The sequence below is a fragment of the Lepus europaeus genome, chromosome 18 (genome assembly GCF_033115175.1).
Source record: "Lepus europaeus isolate LE1 chromosome 18, mLepTim1.pri, whole genome shotgun sequence".
In the NCBI taxonomy this organism is placed as follows: domain Eukaryota; kingdom Metazoa; phylum Chordata; class Mammalia; order Lagomorpha; family Leporidae; genus Lepus; species Lepus europaeus.
In genome coordinates this window covers 19,008,084-19,027,814 of record NC_084844.1, presented here as the reverse complement: position 1 = coordinate 19,027,814, position 19,731 = coordinate 19,008,084, and the positions used below count along the sequence as shown (strand labels likewise).

General features: G+C 62.9%; 1 protein-coding gene across 5 annotated transcripts; it reads right to left on the bottom strand.

Moving 5' to 3' along the window:
* Positions 1-5,271: 5,271 nt before the first annotated feature.
* Positions 5,272-19,290, bottom strand: UBTF (upstream binding transcription factor). Of its 5 annotated transcripts, none has more exons than XM_062215575.1 (21): positions 19,182-19,290; positions 16,648-16,772; positions 14,920-15,095; positions 14,400-14,483; positions 14,147-14,302; positions 12,059-12,123; positions 11,679-11,799; positions 11,214-11,324; positions 10,713-10,846; positions 10,463-10,604; positions 10,331-10,372; positions 10,125-10,238; positions 9,860-10,015; positions 9,404-9,559; positions 9,207-9,317; positions 8,755-8,843; positions 8,473-8,662; positions 7,818-7,865; positions 7,646-7,717; positions 7,419-7,562; positions 5,272-7,334 (listed from the first exon to the last, which is right to left on the bottom strand). In XM_062215575.1, exons 2-21 carry the CDS (start codon positions 16,703-16,705, stop codon positions 7,209-7,211), a joined length of 2,295 nt encoding a protein of 764 aa, XP_062071559.1. In that variant the 5' UTR covers positions 16,706-16,772; positions 19,182-19,290; the 3' UTR covers positions 5,272-7,208. The 5 variants fall into 5 exon arrangements, with proteins under 5 accessions (XP_062071559.1, XP_062071562.1, XP_062071563.1 ...); XM_062215578.1 differs by lacking the exon at positions 19,182-19,290 and adding an exon at positions 17,920-17,998; XM_062215579.1 differs by lacking the exon at positions 19,182-19,290 and adding an exon at positions 17,444-17,462.
* Positions 19,291-19,731: the final 441 nt, after the last annotated feature.

Sequence of the window (19,731 nt, the reverse complement as noted above, 5' to 3'; positions counted from 1 at the left end):
CCGCGCGGGCGCGAGGCCAAGCGCGAGCGCGCTCCAACCTCCTCCTCTTCCTCCTCCCGCCCCTCCTCAACACCCCGCCCTCGCCCTCCCTTCCTCTTCCTTCTTTCGCTTTCGCGCGCCCAGCGCCTGCCCGCGCCTGCTAGAAGGGCCCGAGCGCGTGCATCTGCCCCGCGGCCGCAGCTCGGCAGCATTTGCTCCAGGGGGCGGGGACCGGGAGGGGAGGAGGGGCGCCACGCCGCCGTCCAAAGTACCGGCGGACGGGAACGGGGGCGGGGAGAGAGGCGGGGCCTCCCTGGGCCACCCTGGCCAATCGCCGGGCCGCCTCCGCCCGGGAGGCCCAATAGGCTGGGAGTGGGTGGAGCAGCGTTCAAGGTGAGGTGCGCGGTGCGCTGGGGGCGGAGACGCTGTGCCGTCCCGGCCGGCTCGGGGGCGGGGGCAGCGGGTGGCGTCGAAAGAGAGCGCCGGCTCCCAGCCGAGCCTGGGACGCCTTCCGGCCCAGGCTTCCCCGCCCTTCCCGCGGGGCTCTCCGCCCCCACCTCTCCGCCCCGCACACCCCTGCTCCGCACCTTCACGCTGGGGCGGGCAGCCGCTTCTGTGACGAGGACGGACTTGGAGCGGGGCGCCGGCAGGCTCTCAGGGCGGAAGACCCATGGAGTCGCGGGGGGCTCGGCCGCGCCTCCGTCTCTCTGGTGTCTGGGCGGGTCGCAGCCCGCTCCGGTTCTGTGAACCGGGCGCCGCCCGGGATGAGGGTCCACGGCTGAGGGCGGAAGCCGAGCTGCGCCCTGCTGAGCGGAGCGCTCTCCCCACCCTCATCCCAATTTAGATCCCACACCTGCTCGCCTTTCCTGCTTCCGGAACCCACGCTGGACCCCCTACCTCTCGGACAGCTTGCCTGGCACTGGCCGGACTCTATCCGGGACCCAGAGCCACTCCCTTGGGGGTGTCCCTGGGCGCGCGCTCCGAGCCCCCTTCCGCAGCCGCAGTGCGTGCCTCCTGGCATGGTGGTGTGGCAGCCCTCTCCCCCCCAAGGGATGAGATTAGGGGAGACGCTGAAATCTCACCCTTTGGGAGCATGTCTTTAGTGATTGTGGGAATTAACGAGGCAATCTGTGTGGAGCTCTTCATTCTGTGTCGGTGCGGGTCCGATTTTAGCTGTTGCTCGTAGGGTGCTGCAGGTGCTGGGATACGGGAGGTGAAATGAGCAGTTGTCTCCCGAAGGGTAGAAAGACGGGGGGGGGGGGGGGGGAGTAATTAAAAACCAAGGCAGTGCGAGGAGACTTCAGAAAGCTCAGGAAACGCACTCAAAAGATTTGTTTGTTTTGGTGCAAAATACTTGAAATCCACTCGTAGCTTTTTCATATATGCATTTTCCATGACCTTTTTGAAGACCTGTATGCCCACAGTACAGAGCTGACAGGAGGAGGCATCAAATGATGTGTGAGAATGGGTCTGGAAAGGCGAGGGGAACCAGGTCAGGGCAGGCCAAGAAGGTGTTAGACCTCCCCTGGAGGAAGCTTCAGAAGTGTAGCTGGGGAGCCTGTGCCGGGGCCTGTGCCGTGGCGTGGCGCAGTAGGTTAATCCTCTGCCTGTGGCACCAGCATCCCAGATGGGCACCGGTTCTTGTCCCGGCTGCGCCTATTCCAATCCAGCTCTCTACTCTGGCCTGGGGAAGCAGTAGAAGATGGCCCAAGCCCTTGGGCGGCTGCACCCACATGGGAGACCCAGAAGAAGCTCCTGGCTCCTGGCTTCGAATTGGCACAACTCCAGCCGTTGCAGCCATTTGGGGAGTGAACCAGCAGGTGGAAGACCTTTCTTTGTCTCTTCCTCTCACTGTCTGTAACTCTACCTCTCAAATAAATAAATAAAAAATCTTAAAAAAAAAAAAAAAAAAAGAGGAAGAAAAAGAAGAAGAACAAGAACAAGAAGAACAAGAAGTGTAGCCGGGGCTGGGCACTGGCCGGAACATGTGGACCAGGTGGGGATGGTGAAGGGGATCCTTTGAGCAGACTTGGATTTTTAGCAAGTGGTTCTGAGGGTGGAGTTCTGAGGTTTGGGAGCCACCAGGGCTTCTGGGGGACTCGCTGGTAGAGAGCCCCGAATGAAGCCAGGAAGCAAGCTAGGACTTCAGGTGCTCCTTCAGCCTGGCCCTGGCCTACCTGTTTGGGATTCTCTGCTCCAGGGATGTGGATTCCTCTCTTTCCTAAGGAATCAGGCTCAGGACAGCTTGGCCTTAAGGAATTTGCTTAGGAAACCCTCCCAACCCCTCCTCATTTACATATGCCATTCCTCCTGCCCCCTCCCAGATCCATCCTCATACCACACTCTATAGCACTGCACTGTACTGTTCGTTCTGCACTTGGCCTGGGCTACTCCATGGCAGTGACCTCTTTGGGCACGTGCCCAGTCTCCACAGTTAGCACCAGCTAATAAACAGTAAGGCCTGAGCTGGGCCTGACCCTGGGTGAGGCCCTGAGGTTACAGCAACAAACAAAAGAGACACACAGGCCTTGTCCCCGTGGAGCCTTCAGCGTAGAAAAAGCCTGACACGTGGGAGAAACAAGCTGAGTGTGAAGGCGTCCAGACTTCTGCTGCTAACATTCGCAAGGGGTTGAGGGAAGGCCCACCCCAGGGGGAAGTGGCCTCATATGCAGAGCCCTGAATTAACTAGGCAGAGGGATGAGGAACATTCTAGGCAGAGAGAGCAGGACAGGTACTGCGACAGAGCCTGTTAGGTTTGACAGACTCAGGGCTGGTGTGGCTGGAGTAGGGGCAAAGAGGCCAGCAGGCCCATATGTGGTCACTCGTTCAACAAATGCTTCTTGGGTTTCCAATGTATGCCAGGTGGTTTTAGGCTCTGGGAGACGATAATGAGCAAACAAGTAAAGTGTCTTCTGCTTGGGGTAACAGACGAGAAACGAGGAAATAAATATATAAGCAAGGAGAAGGTGGTCGAGAAAGGCCTGGGTGAGATTTGAGTTGAGGCCTAGAGTTGAGCCAGCCAGCTATGTGCAGAGTTAGGGGAACGTGCATGCTGGGTAGCAAGACACGTAAGTGCAAGGTTCCTGTGGTAGACCCGATTCAAGAGCTGAAGGGAGCTCACTTGGCTGGATTATTGTGAGTTATTAGCAAGAGTGGGGTGAATGAAGAAGAGAAAGATGCAGGGACAGGCCTTGCTGGGCCAAGGTTAGAGATAGTAAAGTTTATTTTTATGTATTTATGCTTATTTGAGAGACAGGTGGGCACACAGACACACACACAAGTTTCCATCTGTTGGTTCACTCACTCCCCAAATACCCACAGTGGCTGAGACTGGGCCAGGGCCAGAGCCAAGAGCTAGCAACTCAGTCTAGGTACTGCTGCCTCCCAGGATCTGAATTAGCAGGAATTGGGGATCAGGAACAGAGCCAGGAGTTGAACCCAGGCATGGGACACGGGCATCCCACCCAGCATGTTAACCACTAGGCCAAACACTCACCCCAGGAAGTTTTAGGTAATCAGGCTTGTTAAGAGAGTTTCTGCTGCCCTGTGCAGAGTGGACTGCTGGGGAGAGAGTGCAAACAGGAGGAGCAGTGGTGGGAAGACTGCCGAAGCCGGGAGGGGTGATGGTCCCAGGCCAGAGGAGAACAGCAGCCGGGGAGAAGGGTAGACAGAGCTGAGATTCCGGAAGTGGAAGGGCCGGGTCAAGGTGATCAGTCACATGGGGTGGTGAAACAGGGAGACAGGAGTGAAGGTTGACATCTTGGTTTCTAGGTCGAATGACTCAATGGTTGGTGGTCTTTGGGTCTTGAGGTATGACTTGCCTGCAAAATAGCCCACAGGTACCTACACAAGTCTGTAGCTAGGAAGAGCAGGTCCTAGTCTGTTTTTGCTGCTATAATAGCCTGAGTACATGATAAACAGAAGTTTATCTGGCTTATGGTTTGGGAGCTTGGAAAGTCCACAAGCATGGCACCAGCATCCGGCAAGGGGCTATGTGCATCAAAACATGGCAGATGGGAAAGGATGAGCAAGTACGTGCAGGTAGACATTCAAACAGCCAGTCCCGGGATACAGTAAGCCACTCCCGGGATACCCTGACCTAGTGCATTGTTTCCACTTCTTGGGGCTGGTGTCAATGGAGCACTTAGACCACTGCTCAGCTCGGAAAGACAGCTTCCTGCACCAGCTCTGCTTCAGATTCCAGCTTCCTGCTGATGTGCAGCTGGGAGCCAGCAAGTAGTGGCTTGAGTCCCTGGGTCCCTGCCACCCATGTGGGAGACCTAGATGGAACTCCAGCCTGGCCCAGCCCTGCCTATGTTACGGCTCTTTGGGGAATGAACCAGTGGATGAAAGAGAACTCACTCTTTCAAATAAAATGAAAATAATTTTTTTTTTTTTTTTAACAAACACCATCTCAGAATCTCATCACAATGGCAGTTACATTTCAGCATGAGTTTTGGAAGGGACATTCCACCTGTTAGCCTGTGGTCTCTGTAGATCCCCAGCTTTGAGGATGGCTGCACATGGGTGAGAAATGGAAGCTCAGGGGGAGACACGAGCAGCCAGGAGAGAATGAGGAGGAAGAGTTGGCCCCTCAGAGCAGCGAAGGGAAGCAGCAGGGTGAGCACGGAGCAGCCTCAGGGCCACGGTGAAATGCGACAGCCGGGAGGGGCAATGAGCCGTTTACTGGGTTGCCCAGGCATAGGAGAGTGGCTAGGGTTGAGAATAACTCTCGGACAGAGCCAGGGCCTCCAGGCCTCTGCTGTCCCTTGAACCCAGCCAAGGCTCTGGTGGGAAAGGCAGCCCTGAGCCTGGGGGTCCTTCATGTGGTCCCAGCTTGCTTCCCAGCAGAGGCCTGGGCGGAGTTAGGAATGTGGTCCCTGACCCTGGGTGAAGCGGAGGGCTCACGGTGGCAGACTTCTGCAGTGTGCCACCCTGAAGTCCTACTACCCAGGGAGGGCTTGCCTGCCAGGGGGACCCCTGACCTTGGCATTGGTCACCTCCACCGTCCCAAGGCAATGCTTTGTTCTCAGTCCTTGGGGGTCTCACAAACCAAGGTGCACAAAGTGAGTTGAGAAAGTGCGTAGTACAACGTGGACCTAGGTTGTCCTGGTGTCTTGAAGGTTCTAGAAAGGACAAACAAGCTGGCTCCAAGGCTTTTCCACCTCAAACCTGTTAGGTCACCCCTGTACCCTCCCCTGTCACAGATTCCAGTGACCAGACAGCAGTCAAACCTCGTTTTTTTTTTTTTTTTTTTTTTTTTAATTGTACAAAAAAGGGCAACAAAGCTTCCACAATTGGCCTTAAGCTTAGGCGGATGTCTCTCAAGTCATTCCCATCCACCTCCCATGATACAAATCCAGGTTGTGGTTGTTGCTGAAACCTACAGAAGTCCTTAAATATTAGAAGAAAAAAAAAATGGGGAGGGACGCGGTCCTTCCACCCCAGGACCAGAATGCACTTGACCTCTTACAGCACCCCCACCCCCACTCATACTGCAAGAATCTTCAATTTCTAAAGTAGGGGGAAAAGCGCCCAATTGTTTTTAAATGAAAACACATTCCACTAGAACACAATAGTGCCAGGACTGCTGGGAAGAAACAGGCCCTGAACCTCATTCTGGGAGGGCCAGGGCAGGAGTGGGAGACAGGAGTGCCCCTCGCTGGGGGTCCGCACCCCCAGCACCAAGGTCCCGGCAGATCCTTTGCTTTCCACTGCAAAGGGAAGCCCAATGTCACCTCCCCCTTTCCTGCCCTCAGCCGGGTTCCTGCTCTTCCCCTCCCTTGGCTTTCATCCAGGGGTAAGGTGGACTAGCCCAAAGCCCCAGTTAAATAGGTCACTAACATGACTGTTAAAAAAAAAAAACACCAACCCTAAAAAAACAACCCAACCCTAAATTTAGTCAAAAACAAAAACCAAAGAAGTAAAGCAATAACGTGGCTTGGCTGATTCAGTCAAGGAAGCAAGGTCCCAAAAGGCTTGGGAGGCTGGGAATGGCTGGGGCAGTGGTGGACAGCAGCTCTTGTGGGCCCTGTCCCAGCTGCAGGAGGGGAGAGGGAACGGGTCCAGACCTGAGAAATGGAGGACACAGGAGTGGGGGGTGCAGCAGCTGCAGGATGCAGGACTGTAGAGCACCTGACGCTCTTCTCCAAGCCCAGTCCAAGCCCTGGGTGGCCAGGGTGACCCCTCAAACGCGCTGGGGACACCTTTTCCAACTAAAAGCTTTAAGGTTCCCACTGTCTTCTGCCCCTTCCCACCTTCCTGCTGGACAGTGGAGACCAGCCGCAGTGGAGATGCACGTAACCCCGGCAGAGGCCACATCAGAGTGGCTTCAGGACCATCCGAATGCAACTGGTGACCAGGCAAACGGTCTCAGCCCATGCCCACCAGGGTCGACAGCTCCCTGGCTCTCACCAGTCCTTTTCCTAGACCCATAAAGACCAAGGTGGGCCCCAGGACAAGCCGCCTTCTCTCTTACTTACACACACACGCGCACGCGCACACACACAGGTGCAGCCGTGCTATGCACAGGACACACATCAATACACTCTCCTCCACAAGCATCAAGTCCCAAGCCCGCCCCCTAAACCCTCCCTCTCCCAGAAATGACAACAGAGGCGGAGCCGGGAATCGGTAGGAAACGTCTCGTTGACAGCTCAGAGCTTAAAAAAAAAATATATACACATATATAAAAAACACTTCTGCCCCTCCCCCGTGAGTGGGTCCCGGCAGCTCCTGCCTGCAGGGGGCAGGGGAGAGGGCCATCAGGGCAGTGCCAGTTTCCTCACAGGCACCTGCCCGCCTCTCCCACATGTTCCCTGCCTCCAGTTCCAATGCAGGGGTGGGGGGCGTAAGTCCTCCGGGAAGGAAGGGGTCCTCCCCAAGCTTCCACCCCACCTTGGGTTGGGCTGCAGGTGTGGAGGGCCTCACTGAGCTCCTGGACCCCCCACCCCCTCTCCCCTGTCCATTGTCCATGCCGGAACCGCAAGTGCAGAAGGGGTGGGCCGGGCCGGTCCAGTGCTGGCTCAGTCTGATGGTTGCTCTCCCTGGAGGACCCCCCTCCCAGGGCAGATGGCTCTGAGGCCGTGGAGTCCCGGCCTGGGCTCCTCCAGCCCCCTACCCCCACCGTATATTGTTTAAAAAAAAAAAAAAAAGAAAGAAAGAAAGTGGGGGGCCGGGGGCAGGGGACAGAACATGGGGGGAAACGAGGCGGCGAGTCGGGGCGGGCCTCAGTTGGAGTCCGAGTCCGAGGAGTCCCCTGAAGAGGAGGAGCTGGAGCTGCTGCCCTCGGACTCGTTGTCCTCGTCCTCCTCGTCGTCCTCCTCGTCGTCTTCCTCGTCGTCCTCCTCGTCGTTCTGCGGGAGCAGGGCCGTGAGCTCGCCGGGCGGCCCCACCGGCAGGGTCCGCGCCGGCGCCCTCCCCGCGCCCGCCGGGCCCACCTCGTCGCCGTCCTCGCTCTCATCCTCGCTGCTCGACTCCGAGGAGTCCCCGCCGTCCTCGGAGGAGTCGCCGTTCTCGTCATCTTCCTCCTCCTCCTCCTCGTCCTCATCGTCTTCGTCGTCCTCGTCGTCCTCCTCCGACTCCTAGGCGAGGCAGAGGCGAGCCGGTGGCCCCGCCCCGTCCGCCCCAGGCCCCGCCCCCACCCAGGGCTGGGAGGGCTCCTTACCGACTTGGACTGCAGGGTGGTCCGGCTGGACTTGGGGTTCGGGCCCCGCAGCTTGGTCATGCTCTTCCGTTTCTGCAGGAGAGGGTGGAGAGGCCGAGAGAACAGCCCTGAGTGCCAGCCCCCAGGCCAGCGCCCTGCCCCAGCCCGGCCGCCACCCGCTCCGAGGACTCACGTTGGAGATGTACTCCTTATACGCGGCGCGGTCCTGGGGAGACAGGCTCTGGGGAGACAGAGGGGAGGATTGGATACGGACCTGAGCACGCAGGCCAGTGCAATCACACCATCCTGCACGCCGGTCTCGGCAGGGAGCCCCCCGCCCCCCCCACCCCCGGAGCGCCTGAGGACGCCTCCAGGCCACCTCCAAGCCACACTGGGCTGACTGCTGGGTCCCCTGCTCCTCCTGTGGTTGTCCCCAAATGCAGCCTCCGCAGGCAGGGCCTTCCTCGGCTAGGAAGTGGACTCCCATAGCCTGGGTGTCGGGCCTAAGCCCAAGCCCTAGGGCCATGGATGAGGCGCTGGGGCTCGTGGGACTTTCAGAACGCCAGCCCAATCCCCACTCTCTCCCTGGGCCCTCGCAGCGCTGGCTAAGCAGGACACGCGTGACTCCCCTCACTGTACAGGAGTGACTGTTCAGCCGAGGTGCACAGGGGAAGCTCAGAGGCTGGGAGCCAAGCACAGGCTGGCCCCAGCTCGAGAGAGGCAGAGGCGGCCTGGTTGGAGTTGTTCTGACCACGTGCTCCGGGGCGAGTGCCGTAAGCCATCAGAGCCTTGGCTCCCTGGCTGCCGGGTGCCCGCCTCTCCCCACTCCGGAGGCCCCGGGCCCTCACCTTGACCCAGAGGTCCAGGTGCACCTTGTACTGCTTCTGCTGCTCCTCGGCCAACTTCTTGTAGTGCTCCTTCTGGCTCTGCGAGATGCGCTGCCAGCGGCTGCCGATCTCCACCATGCGCTCTTTCAGCGGCAGGTGGTTCAGCTCGCCGTTGGACAGCAGCTCCTGGGAGAACTTCTGGTAACCGTTCCTGGGGGCAACAGGCAGGGCAGGCAGGGTCAGGACCCCCGCGGGGCAGCCCCCTCCCCAGCCCCAGGTGGGCGGCGGCCGCGGGGCACTCACATGGGCGGCTTCTTGGGTTCTCCCTGGAACTTCATCTTCTTGGAAGAGTTGGCGGCAGCTGGAGGCGCCCTCATCTCACTCAGCTCCCTCTGTGCGGACAACCATGAGGGTCACATCAGTCCCACCCCACGCCCACAGCCCCTCATCAGGCTCTCCTATGTGCCAGGCAAGGGGGGGAAACTGAGGCAGAGTTGGAGAGCAGCTTCCTAGTAACGCACAGTTGGGACAGGTGTCAGTGCTTTCAGAGTTGCTTTGGTGGCCCCACAAGCCACCTGGGGGCCCAGTTGAACTGAGACGGAAGAGGTTTGCTCAGGCTCAAACAAGCCAGGCTAGGATTCCAGGCTCCAGAGGCCCACGCAGCTAGGACACAGCCTACCCCCAGGGAGGTCCCCTGGCCTCCAAGACAGAGGGAGGTTCCATCCCGTCCTCCCACCCCGTCCTCCCACCCCCACCTCATAGCGCTTTTGGTCTTCGGCCGCCTTCTTAATCCACATCAGCTTCTCCTTCTTCTCCATGTTGTTCCAGGTCATCTCCATGGCTTTCAAGGCCTTCACCCGGTCGTTCTGGGGACAGACGGGGCGATGAGCTGTGCGAGGGGTCCCCAAGGGCCCAAGGCTGCCCTGCGAGCCCCGCCCCACCGCCCTGCCACCTTGAAGCGGGCCAGGTAGTCGCCGATGACGCTCTGCTGCCAGATCTCCTCGGCTCTCTTGGGCGACTCGGGCAGCTTGCCCCGCTCCTCGCGCTCGGCCCCGGGCTTCCTCTCCGACTGCGCCTTCAGCGCCGCCTCGCGCGCCTTGTACTTGGCCTGCAGCAGGGGAACCGCACAGGCGTCAGCTTCCCCGCCGCCCGCAGGGGGCGCGCGACGCCCGTCCCGCAGCAGGAGGGCGGGGCCCGCGGCCGCGTGGGCGGGAGCAGCTGTCTCCCGCCTGGGGCTCAGCCTCCGCCCACGGGCCTGCTCCCCGGGGAGCCTCAGCCCTCAGCTGACAGCTTCCCGCCTTCCGGCTCGGCTCGCGGGGCTCCCAGCCCCGCCAGCTGAGCGCGGGCGCACGTGCGGGCCACACGGGGCGAGGGGAGGCGCAGCGGTGGGCTCCCGGGCGAGCCTGACCTTCTTCTTCTCGGACAGGTCGTTCCACATGCGGGCCAGCAGGCGGGTCAGCTCGCTCTCCGAGAGCTCGGGCCGCTCCTCCTGCAGCTGCCGCCGCTTCTCCTCGGAGAAGATGAACATGGCCGACACGGGCCGCTTGGGCTTCTCCGAGCCTCCCTGTGCGAGTGCGGAGAGGGTCGGGGTCCACAGGGTGCCGTCGGGGGAGCCCTGCCCCAGCCCCGACACCTGCCTGCCCACGGAGGGGAGCCGGGGGAGCCCTGCCCACCTTGCCCCCTTCCTGGGAGGGCTTCTTGGAGGCCGGGCTGGTGGCTTGCTTCTTGTTGATGTTCAGCATCTTCTCCTCGCCCAGGACCCGCTGCTGCTCCTCCTCGGGCAGGCTCTGGCACGGGGCGGGGGGGGGGGGCAGGGGTGAGGGCTCGGGCTCCCCAGGGGAGCCTCTGCCCAGCGCCCCGACCTGAGCCCAACACTCACCTCGAGGAAACGCAGCAGCTCCACCTCGTAGTCTTTCTTTTTCTGGGAAGGTAAGGGGAGCCGGGGTCAGCCTTGGGCAGCCTCCCCGGAGAGCCCGCAGGCCCCAGGGCTGGCGGCACGCGCGCGGCTCACCTGGTCGCACTTCTTGTGGTAGGCGTCCTTCTCCTTCTGCGACAGCAGCTTCCACTGCTGGCTGCACAGCACCATGCGCTCCGTGCTGGGCACGTCCTTCATGCTGGCCATGAGCTCTGCGCAGTACAGCGAGTAGCTGTTCCTGTGGGGACCGCGGGAGGCGAGGCGGCACCCCGTGAGCCACCTGCTGCCCGCCACAGGGCCTGGCCCCCGCCTGCCCGCCCGCCCGCCGCCCGGGAGCAGCGCTCACGGAGGTGGCTTGGTGGGTCGCCCGTCAAACTTGTCCTTGAGCTGGCGTTCAGCCTTGGTGAGGGTGGACTTGGTGATACCCTCCTCACTGATGTTCAGCTCGGGGTGCTTCTGGATATAGTCCCGCATAATCTCCTGCAGAGCGTGTGGGGGGGGACGGAGGGCAACGGGGGGGCGGGGTTAGCCGGGGCAGGGGGTGGGGGAGAGCCGCTGGGGAGGGCAGGCAGGGAGCGAAGCTGGGGTGGCCGTGCGTCTGCCGCATCCCGTCTCCCGTCGAGGAGGAGGCCTGGTGCCCTGCCCTGCCCTAGCCTGAGACCTCATGGGGCTGGGGGTGGGGTGGGGGAGGTCGGGGCAGAGGCGAGGGGCCCAGAAGGCCCCTCCCTCGACGGAGGGGTGGGGAGCGACTGCCGCCCCGCAGAGTGCGGTGGCCACAGAGTGAGTGAGTCGGGGACAGAGAGGCTCGTGAAGAGCCGGACGGGGCGGAGCGCAGCGGAAGCCTAACCTCGTACTCCTTCCGCTGCTCCAGGGCCTTATGAATCCATTTCAGCCTCTTTTTGTCCGAGAGCTGAGACCACTGCTTCCCCAGGGAGTCCTTCACCTCCTTCGTAGTGGCCTGCAAACCAAAAGCCGTCAGACACACGCAGGCAGCCGGGGTGGGGGGGGGGGAGGGGGGCGCAGAGGCCCCCGCCCCCTCAGGCCACAGGAGGTCACGTCAGTGTCCCCCACAGGCCAGGAGGGGAAGGCGGGGAGGCGGGGATCCCGCCTGGGTGCGAGGGGACAGGCTCACACGCACACGCACACGCACGCTCGCACACCAGCTGGCCCCGGGCCCTGTCCATGCAGCCCACCCCTGGGGAGGGGCCTCCTCTCCTGCTCCCCTGCACCGTGCCCGGCCAACCTGGCGCGGCTCCCCCGGACCTAGGCTGAGTGCGCCCGCCTCCCCGGCTCCTCCTCGGCTGCCACTCACATCTGGCCGCACTTTGAGATACACTTTCTTCTCGTGGGTGTACCACAGCTGCTGGGGAGTTTTGGGCTTCTCGGGGATGTCCGACTTCTTGGCATTCTGGATGAGATCAGGGTGGTCCTCCCTAGCCAGGGCGCGGGAGCGAGGGTCAGGGGGGACGCTGCCAGGACAGATGGGAGCTAGCTGTCCCGCCGCCCACCCCCCACCCCAGGCCTCCCAGCTGCAACACAGCGGGCCACGGCTGCCTGCCTGTCCCTGCCTGGAGCAGGACGCTAGGGTCTCCGTGGGACCCTCACGGACCGCCAGCTCCAGGCTCCGGCCAGCGCTGGTCTGACTGCCACATCCGGTGCCCCGCGGCCCTCCTCCGGGCTCTACTGCCTTACCTGAATCGGGCCAGGTTTCGCTCGAACTCCTGTTTCTCTCTCTGGAAGTCCTGAATATATTTCATCTGGGGGGAGGAGGGGTGGGGTCATCCAGGACCCAAGGCCCGTGTCACCCTGAGCTTTACAAAAGCCCCCGAGCCCAGCTCGCCAGCTCCTGCGCCCCCAGCGTGTGCTGTGGAGGACGGGAGGGAGGCTCGCGACTTCCTGTGAGCCGCGAGCACCTCACACTACACCCGTGGGCTTAGAGCCACAGACGTGGGCGCTATGGGGCTCTCCCATGCACCAGCTCCACGGCCTGGTCACACTGCCAGGGGCGGGACGTGGCTCTATGTGGCTGCACGGCAGGCCTGGCACAGCTGGGACTGCCCCAGCACCTTCCTGACACCACAGGACCCGCACCACACAGGGGCAGGTGGCTTCGCTCCTGTTACTCCCTTGTTCTGCTGTCTGTGGCAGCTGAGTCCTGCTTCTAAACCCTAGGGGGGCCAGGGTTGGGGGACCCCCCCCAGAGTGAATTCCTGCAATGCAAATCACATCTTCCCCTGTGTGCCCCTGAATCTGGCATGTCCCCCCCCAGCCCACTCCTGGGGGAGCAGCTGCCTTCACATCACATTCCTTCCCATTTCGGACATCTTCCGCTCCTTGTCAGCCATCACCTTCCTTGCCTCCCATCCCTTCCTCCAGGCTCCTGGCTGGCCGGCTGGGGTCCCCCTGCCTTCTCTTCCGTTCTTCTATCAGCTTGCACCCCTCCCAGTCACCTGACTCCCTCTTTGCCTTCCTCATCCGCCTTTCCTATCCTGGCTCCCAGGCATCGTCTCTCCCTTTCCCCGGGGTTCACAAGAGCAGCATTGCAAGGGGCCAGGAGCAGAACCCAGCCGCCTCTGCCCCAGCTCCGTCCTCAGGCAAAAAGCCCCTGTCTGGAGCTGTTGGAAATTGCTCCGATCCGGTCCCCCTCCCAGAGAAGTGACTTACCCCAGGCCCCACACCCAGCCAATGGGTGGTAGAGGCACGAGACCAGGCCTCAGACCATCTCTGTTTCTTCTGTCCAATGCCTCCCCCCACCCCCAGCCCCATTGCTCAGCTCATTTGCCCGTCGGCCTGTCCCTCCCATGCTGAGTGGGGGCTGTGCGCAGTCTACTGTGCCCAGCGTCCTCAGCAGAGGCTCAGTGACAGCTCCAGCAAATCGTCCTCCCACTCAGCTGGGGCAGAATGGCTTTACCCAACCAAGCTGGCTCCTCTCGGGTTCAACACCAAGGGCATGAGAGTCCGCAGCCAGGGTATACGAACCAGAAAAAAGGGTGGTGGCTGGTGCCACCATCTTGAGCTGGCTTGTGCCTACGTCATCTCCCAGCAAATGTGCCTCTTGTCTCCTGCCCGCGCCCTTCACCCAGTTCTCTGCCTGCGCAGTCTAGCCCCCTGCCATCGCTGGCCCCCCCCCAATCTCATGTCCAGTCTGCGGCGCTCCTCCAATGCTTTGCTACCTGTCTCTGCAAGGGACCCCCTGAGCTCTGGGCTCGTGTGCATCCTCGCCTAGGAGGCTTGGGTCAAGGTTAACTTCCTCTGATGGTCTGGGGCATCACCTCATCTCTGCAGGGAGCAGCACGAGGTATCCTTGGGTGAACACATGTGCGTGGGGAAGGAATCCACCTAACACACGGAGCCCGGGACTCCAAGTCTGTGACCTGAGGCCCTTCACCCTCCTGGAGCTCAGCTCCTGGAGCGCCAAATCCCAACAATCTCTCTGCCTGTTAGGCAATCATCAAAGGAGCCCACAGAGTAAAATTTCACGGGGGTGGGGAACTGCTAGGCAGGCCCAACAGCGAGGGCACACATTTGGGAGGAGAGCTGGAGAAAGCAGAAGGCCGCTGACTCTCTAGGCCCTGCCTCAACCTGGCTTCCGTCTGTGACAGTGCCTTGTGCCTGATCGTGTGTGGGCCCGGCCACCGGAGAGCCCAGACCCTACTCGGCTGTACTAAGGCACCCGCATCCCTCTGCTGGTGGCCTACCGCGCCTCCACCTGACCCCCACAGACCATATCAGCCGCTGCCAGCCTTTCCCCTCCCCCGAGCGGAGCCCCCCTCCCCCCACCTTCTTCTTCTCCGGGAGCTCCTTGTATTTCTTGGACAGAATCTTGGTCAGGTCCAGGTTGCTCATCTCAGGATGGAGTTTTGCATACTTGGCCCGCTTCTCCATGAAGAAGCGGAAGTAAGGGGTGAGGGGCTTCTTTGGGAAGTCTGGGTGTTTCTGGAGGAAACAGGGACACAGGCACGAGGCAGGTTAGATGCCACCGTTCTGTGGACCTGTCCTCCCCTCCCCTCGGCCTCTCTCTCTAAGCACTCACCTTGAGTTTTTTGCCCTTATAAGGGTTTTTAACATGTTCCTGAGCGTCAAGGATCAATTCTGTCAATGTACGGAACTTTCTCACCTGGAAGACAGAGGGAACTGGGTGGAAGGAGGAACTGGCAAGAGGGAAAGGCCACCCAGGAGCGCCCCCACCCCCTCTGCTCTCCACTGGACTGAACTGATCAGCAGAGCGGAGCCCCACACCGGCTGCAGAGGCCCAGGCATTCAGCACACGCCGGGGACCTCAGTGTCACTATCCACTCAATCCCAGACATCGAGAACTCCAGGATGGACAGCATTTAAGGCACCCAGAGAGAAGGCAGAACTGCGAACTCCAGGCCACTGCTGTCAACCGGCCCCATCCAAAAGGCACGAGGGCAGGCAGCAAGCTACCAGCAAGCACAGGAACTCCACTCCCGGTCCTGTTCCTTCCTGTTTAAGACCTCTGCCACCAGCAAGTGCACATGTGTGTGCGTGCGTGCGCGCATGCTGGGGGGTGGGGTGGGGGTGCCGGTTACCTCATTAGAAATCTCCACCCATTTGAGCTTGCACATGTCTCCAGAAAAGTCTTTGAACGCTACTTTTTCCCAGTCCATATGTGACTCGGTGGTTTTGAACTTGGAGCTATCATTGGATGGAAGGTTGTTCTTCATGCATTCCAGCAAAGTGAGCATGTCTTCCTGGGACCAGCGGTCTGTGAGGAGTAGGAGAGAAGACATCGCACCCAGCTCATGCACCCTCTCAATCTGCTCCCCAGTCCTTAAGCAGGCTTCCCCAGAGCAGCCCAGCCCTTGGTTTTCCCCCTAGATACAGGCCCATGGTCCACGGTTAAGCCCTACGAAACCCGCAGCCACACTGGATGAGGGCAGGGACTCCAGTCCACCTTCCCAGGCTACCGTCATTCCCTAACAGGCCACGCTGCCACTGTGGGGCAGGAGGGTTGTAAATGGAGCTCCTGTAGTTTGGGGCCCTGTGGGAAAGTACTGAGCTTATCAGAGAGGGAGAGAACTACTGTGGCATGGTGGGTAAAGATGCCACCTGCAATGCCATATGGGTGTCAGTTCGATTCCCGGCTGCTCCACTTTTGATTCAGCTCCCTGCTAATGGCCTGGGAAAAGCAGAGGAAGATGGCCCAAGTGTTTGGGCCCCAGCCACCCATGGAAGCTCCTGGTGCCTGGCTTTGGCCTAGCCCAGCACCGGCTGTTGTGACCATCTGGGAAGTGAGCCAGTGGATGGAAGAGCTCTCTTTCTCTTCTCCTTTCTTTCTGTAACCCTGCCTTTTAAATAAATAGTTCTTTTAAAATAAATGTTGCCAAGTTCAAGTCCAAGTTCCAGGTGGATACCCTAAATACACAAGGACTAAGAGGAGGTGTGGGCATTTAGGAAAACCTATACAGCTGTCTCTCCAGCACAGCTGGAAATCAATACTGGAGGCAAGGCCATTTCACCAGCCCCTGCTTCCTGGCCCCTCAAGGCAGACCAGAGAACTTCTAGCAACTAAGAAACAAGGGGTAGAAACGGAAGAACCATAAGGCAGCTCTGACATAAGGCATGCAGGTGGGCAAACGCTCCCAGAATTCCAAGCTGTCTTCCTGGCCCAAAGCTTCCAGGAGGCCAGAAGAAACAAAAAAAAAGGGGGGGGGGTGTAGACCAGCAGTTTTCTGCTTGAGAGAGCGCACCAGGCCTCTCTGAGGGTGACTGCCCTGGAAGGTGGGCTGTGACAACACTATCTGAGGCTCTTCATTTTCATTTGGTAACCTGGGCCAGGGTTCCTGCAGAGCGGGTCACATGGACCCATAATCCTCTCTCCCCGTAACGTCCCACAAGCATGGCCAGATGCTCAGCTCATCTCAGCCTCCACCCCGCCACGGATGGGCCGGCTGCTGCACAAGCCAATGCTCCAACCCCTGTGTGTCTGCACCACTGGGGGCCTTCTCTCCACCTGCCTCTTCCAAAGCCTCAGCTCTTGGCAACAAAAAATCCAGAAAACCTGCCCAAACCCTCCTGCCCCCTATTCCAGGACACTGGGAGGGGACCCCAGCGGGGAGCAGAGGCTACATAACTCGGAGTTACCCACACCCCCAGCCCCAAGGATGCTGCCCTCGGATAAACACTCAGGACACCCTCCCCCAGGTCAGGGAACAGCAGACAGGAGACAGCCCCTTGGAGAGGGGAGTGAGCCCTGCAGCCAGCCCTGTGGGAAAGACCCTTGTAAGTTACAGGGGGCCGGGGGCGGGAGCCTTTACCTTGGCCTTTGGGGGCGGCCATTTCCAGGTCTGTGGGACAATCGGCTTCTCCGTTCATCCTCCAGCTGTCCGGCCACCTCCTCGATCGTGCAGGCCGGGCCACCCGGGGTCAAAGCCACCTCACCCTTTAGAAGAGACACCAATCCCCACTGAGGCAGGCAGGCAGAGAAAGGCGTGGGGGTTTCTCTCCCACCCCCCTCCCTTGGGGAGGGGGGCTCAGGCCCACTTTCTGGGAGCCCCAGCCAAGACCCCAAGAGACTTATGGGTCCGAGGGTGTGGGAGTGCGCTCCTCCTCTCAGCCAAGCCCCCTCCCCCAGCCCCTGCAGCCTGGCTCCACGGCGTGCGCCCTCCCCTGCCCACGCGAGAGACTGCTCCCAGCTCCCGCGTGCAGCGAGCGCCCGCCCTCCACCCTCCTTCCCCCACCCCGGCCAAAAAAAAAAAAAAATCTCCTCCTCCTCGGTGCGCCCGCCCCGGGGAGGCCCCAGGCTGGAGGGCGGGGGAGGAGGAAGGGCGGGTAAAGGGCGCGCGCGGCCACGGAAGCGGGCACGCGCCCCAGTCTCCTCCTTCCTCCTCCTCCCCCCGGCCGGTTCCCCCCGCCTCCGCAACCCGGCGGGGACCCGGACGCAGCGCAGCCGCCGCCAGCCCCGGAGCGCAGCGGCCGCACCGCCCCCGGGGACCGGATCCGGATTCCCGCCGCTCCCCCCTCCCGAGGTCCCAACGCCGTCTCTGCTCGCCTGGGCGGGCGAGCAGCCGGAGAGAAGCGGCCTAGCCTGCCCCCCGCCCCCGAGCCACCCACCCCGGCCAGACGCGCCGCCACCGCCCAGCCACCCCGACGCGCACAGAGGAGCCCGGCGCAGAGGCGCGACCGCGGCGGGAACCGCCGCCTCCTCCCCCGAGCCTGCGGCCCAGCCCCGCCGGCGCCCCCGCCCCGGCCTCCGGGGAGCCGAGCCAAGGAGAGGGCGGGAGGACGGCGGCCGGGAGGCGGGGGCGCAGCGCTCACCGGCCCCGCCGCCCCCTCCGGCGGCCGGCGAGAACTGCGCCTGCCGGCTGGGAGAAGCGCGGGCTCCTCCGCCCGAGGCCGGGGCTCGGCTGGGGCCTCGCTTCCTGCCTTCCCCTCCCCCGGCGTCCTCCCCAGTGCCCCGGTCTGCTCGCGTCCAGACCCTGCTCGGAGGCCGCCCCGGGTCTGCGCCGGGGTGTCCGCTGCTCCCGCGGGTCTCTCCCTGGCCGCCCCGGCCCCGACCCCCAGCGCGCGCCCTCAGCCGCCTCGGTTACCCGGCGCAGCGCGACCTCCGGGCTTCCCGCTCCGGCGGCTCCCTCCCCGGCTCTGAGCGGCGGCGCCCTCCCCCGCTCGGCCGGGCACAGCCGCAGCTCCCTCCCGCGGCGGCAGCGGCTCCTCCTCCGGGCGCGGTGGCGGCGCTGGGGCGGCGGCTGCTGCTGCTGCTGTGGCGGCGGCGGCTGTAGCTGCTGCCTGCTGCTCCTCGCGGCGAAAAGCACAAAGCACAGCGCCCTCCGCCTGCAGGCAGCCCGCCCGCCGCCCGCCCGCCGGCCCCGGCCTCAGCTCGCACACCCCCCGCCGCCGCCGCAGCCTCCGCCGCCGGAGCGGGGAGGAGGAGGGAGAAGGGAGGAGGAGGAGCGGGAGGGGGGGCGGGAGAAGCGGGGCAGCGAGCGCGTCCTTCCCCGTAGAGCGCACACCGACCCCCGGGGAGCGAGCGCCAGCCCGCCCGCCTCGCCGGCTCCGCTCCCTCCCACAGCCTGCCCGGGCGGGCTCCGCGGGGGGCAGCTGGGAGGAGGGGCGGGAGCTGGGGGGACCCGGGCGGCCGAGGCGGAGGGAAGGAAGGAGGGGAGGGGGGTGGTGGTGGTGGTAGTGGTGGTGGCGGTGGCGGCGGCGGCGGCGGCGGCTGCTGCTGCCGCCGCCGCCGGCGGGGAGGGGGGGCCGGGGCAGGGAGACACGCAGCCGCCCGGATGGCGGCGGGGCTCGGAGCCGAGGCGGGCGGGCGGGCGGGCGGGCGCCGAGAGCGACCTCGCCAGACCCGCGGGGGAACTAGCAGGCTCGACCGGCGCGGGAGGGAGGGCCGAGGCGCGGCCGCGGAGAGGGTGCCCGGGGGGCCCCCCGGCGGCCGAGGAGGCTCGGGGGTGCCCGCAGTGCAGCCCCGGACCTCTCCTCCACGGCCTCCCAGCCCAGATCCGGCCTTCCAAGCCGGCCCTCTGCCGCCTCCCGGCGCGGGCGGTTCGCGCCCACCTTCCCCGGAGCGTGGCCGCTCGCTCGGGGTGCCGATCGCGGTGCCAAGCTTCGGCGCCTACTTCGCCGCCGAACGGCACACGCGAAACTCGAAAAGCAAAATATCCTTGCCAAGGGGGAAAAAGAAATTCCCTTCGTTCCTTAGACCCAGGAAGCGGCGAGGAGCCACGGTGGGAGCCGGTTCAATCCAGCCCGGCATGGCTCCCCAGGCCTGCCTGGGCGCATGGAGATCGGCGGCGCGGCCGCTCGGAGCAACCCCTCTCCCCCGAAATCCGTGGCGCCGGGGCTCACTTACCGAGCGTGTGGATGGGAGCGCGGGCCGGGGACACCTGGGGGCGCGGCGGGCCGGAGAGCCGAGCCGCAGCTCCGCCGCAACCGACTCCGGGGCAGCGAGTCGCCAGACAAAGCCCGAGATGGCGAAGCGGAGCGACGGCTAATGGCGAGCCCCACGCGCCGCGCTCCGCCCGCCCCGCTCCGCCCGCCCGCCTCGGCGCAGCGCAGCGCCGCTCCGAGCGCTCGCCCGTCAGAGCCGCCTCGGCGCCGCCGCCTCCCGGGCCACCGCGGCCTCGCCTGGCCCCTCCGCCTCCTCCGGGTGGCTCAGCCTCACCCCTTCCCTCCCACCGCTCTCGGGGCTGCGCGAAAATTGGGGGGAAAAAAAAGGAAAAAATTTTTTTCTTTCTTTCTTTTTTTTTTTTTTTTGCAGGGCGGGAGTGCGGAGACTTTTGGGTCTTTTTGCCCCCAGCTCGCACTCACCTGCGGAGCCGCCGGGAGGGTCGGGGGTGGGGGCGCGCGGGGCTGGAGCCGGCGAGCGCGGGTTGAAAGCCAGCCAAGCTCTGCAGCGCCCG

Coding starts and splice junctions, on each gene's coding strand:
- UBTF (XM_062215575.1), bottom strand. CDS start 16,705: ATGAACGGAGAAGCCGATTGTCCCACAGACCTGGAAATGGCCGCCCCC. Junction 9,318..9,403: donor ACTACCTGGCCCGCTTCAAG/GTGGCAGGGCGG, acceptor GTCTGTCCCCAG/AACGACCGGGTGAAGGCCTT. Junction 8,663..8,754: donor GAACCCAAGAAGCCGCCCAT/GTGAGTGCCCCG, acceptor TGTTGCCCCCAG/GAACGGTTACCAGAAGTTCT.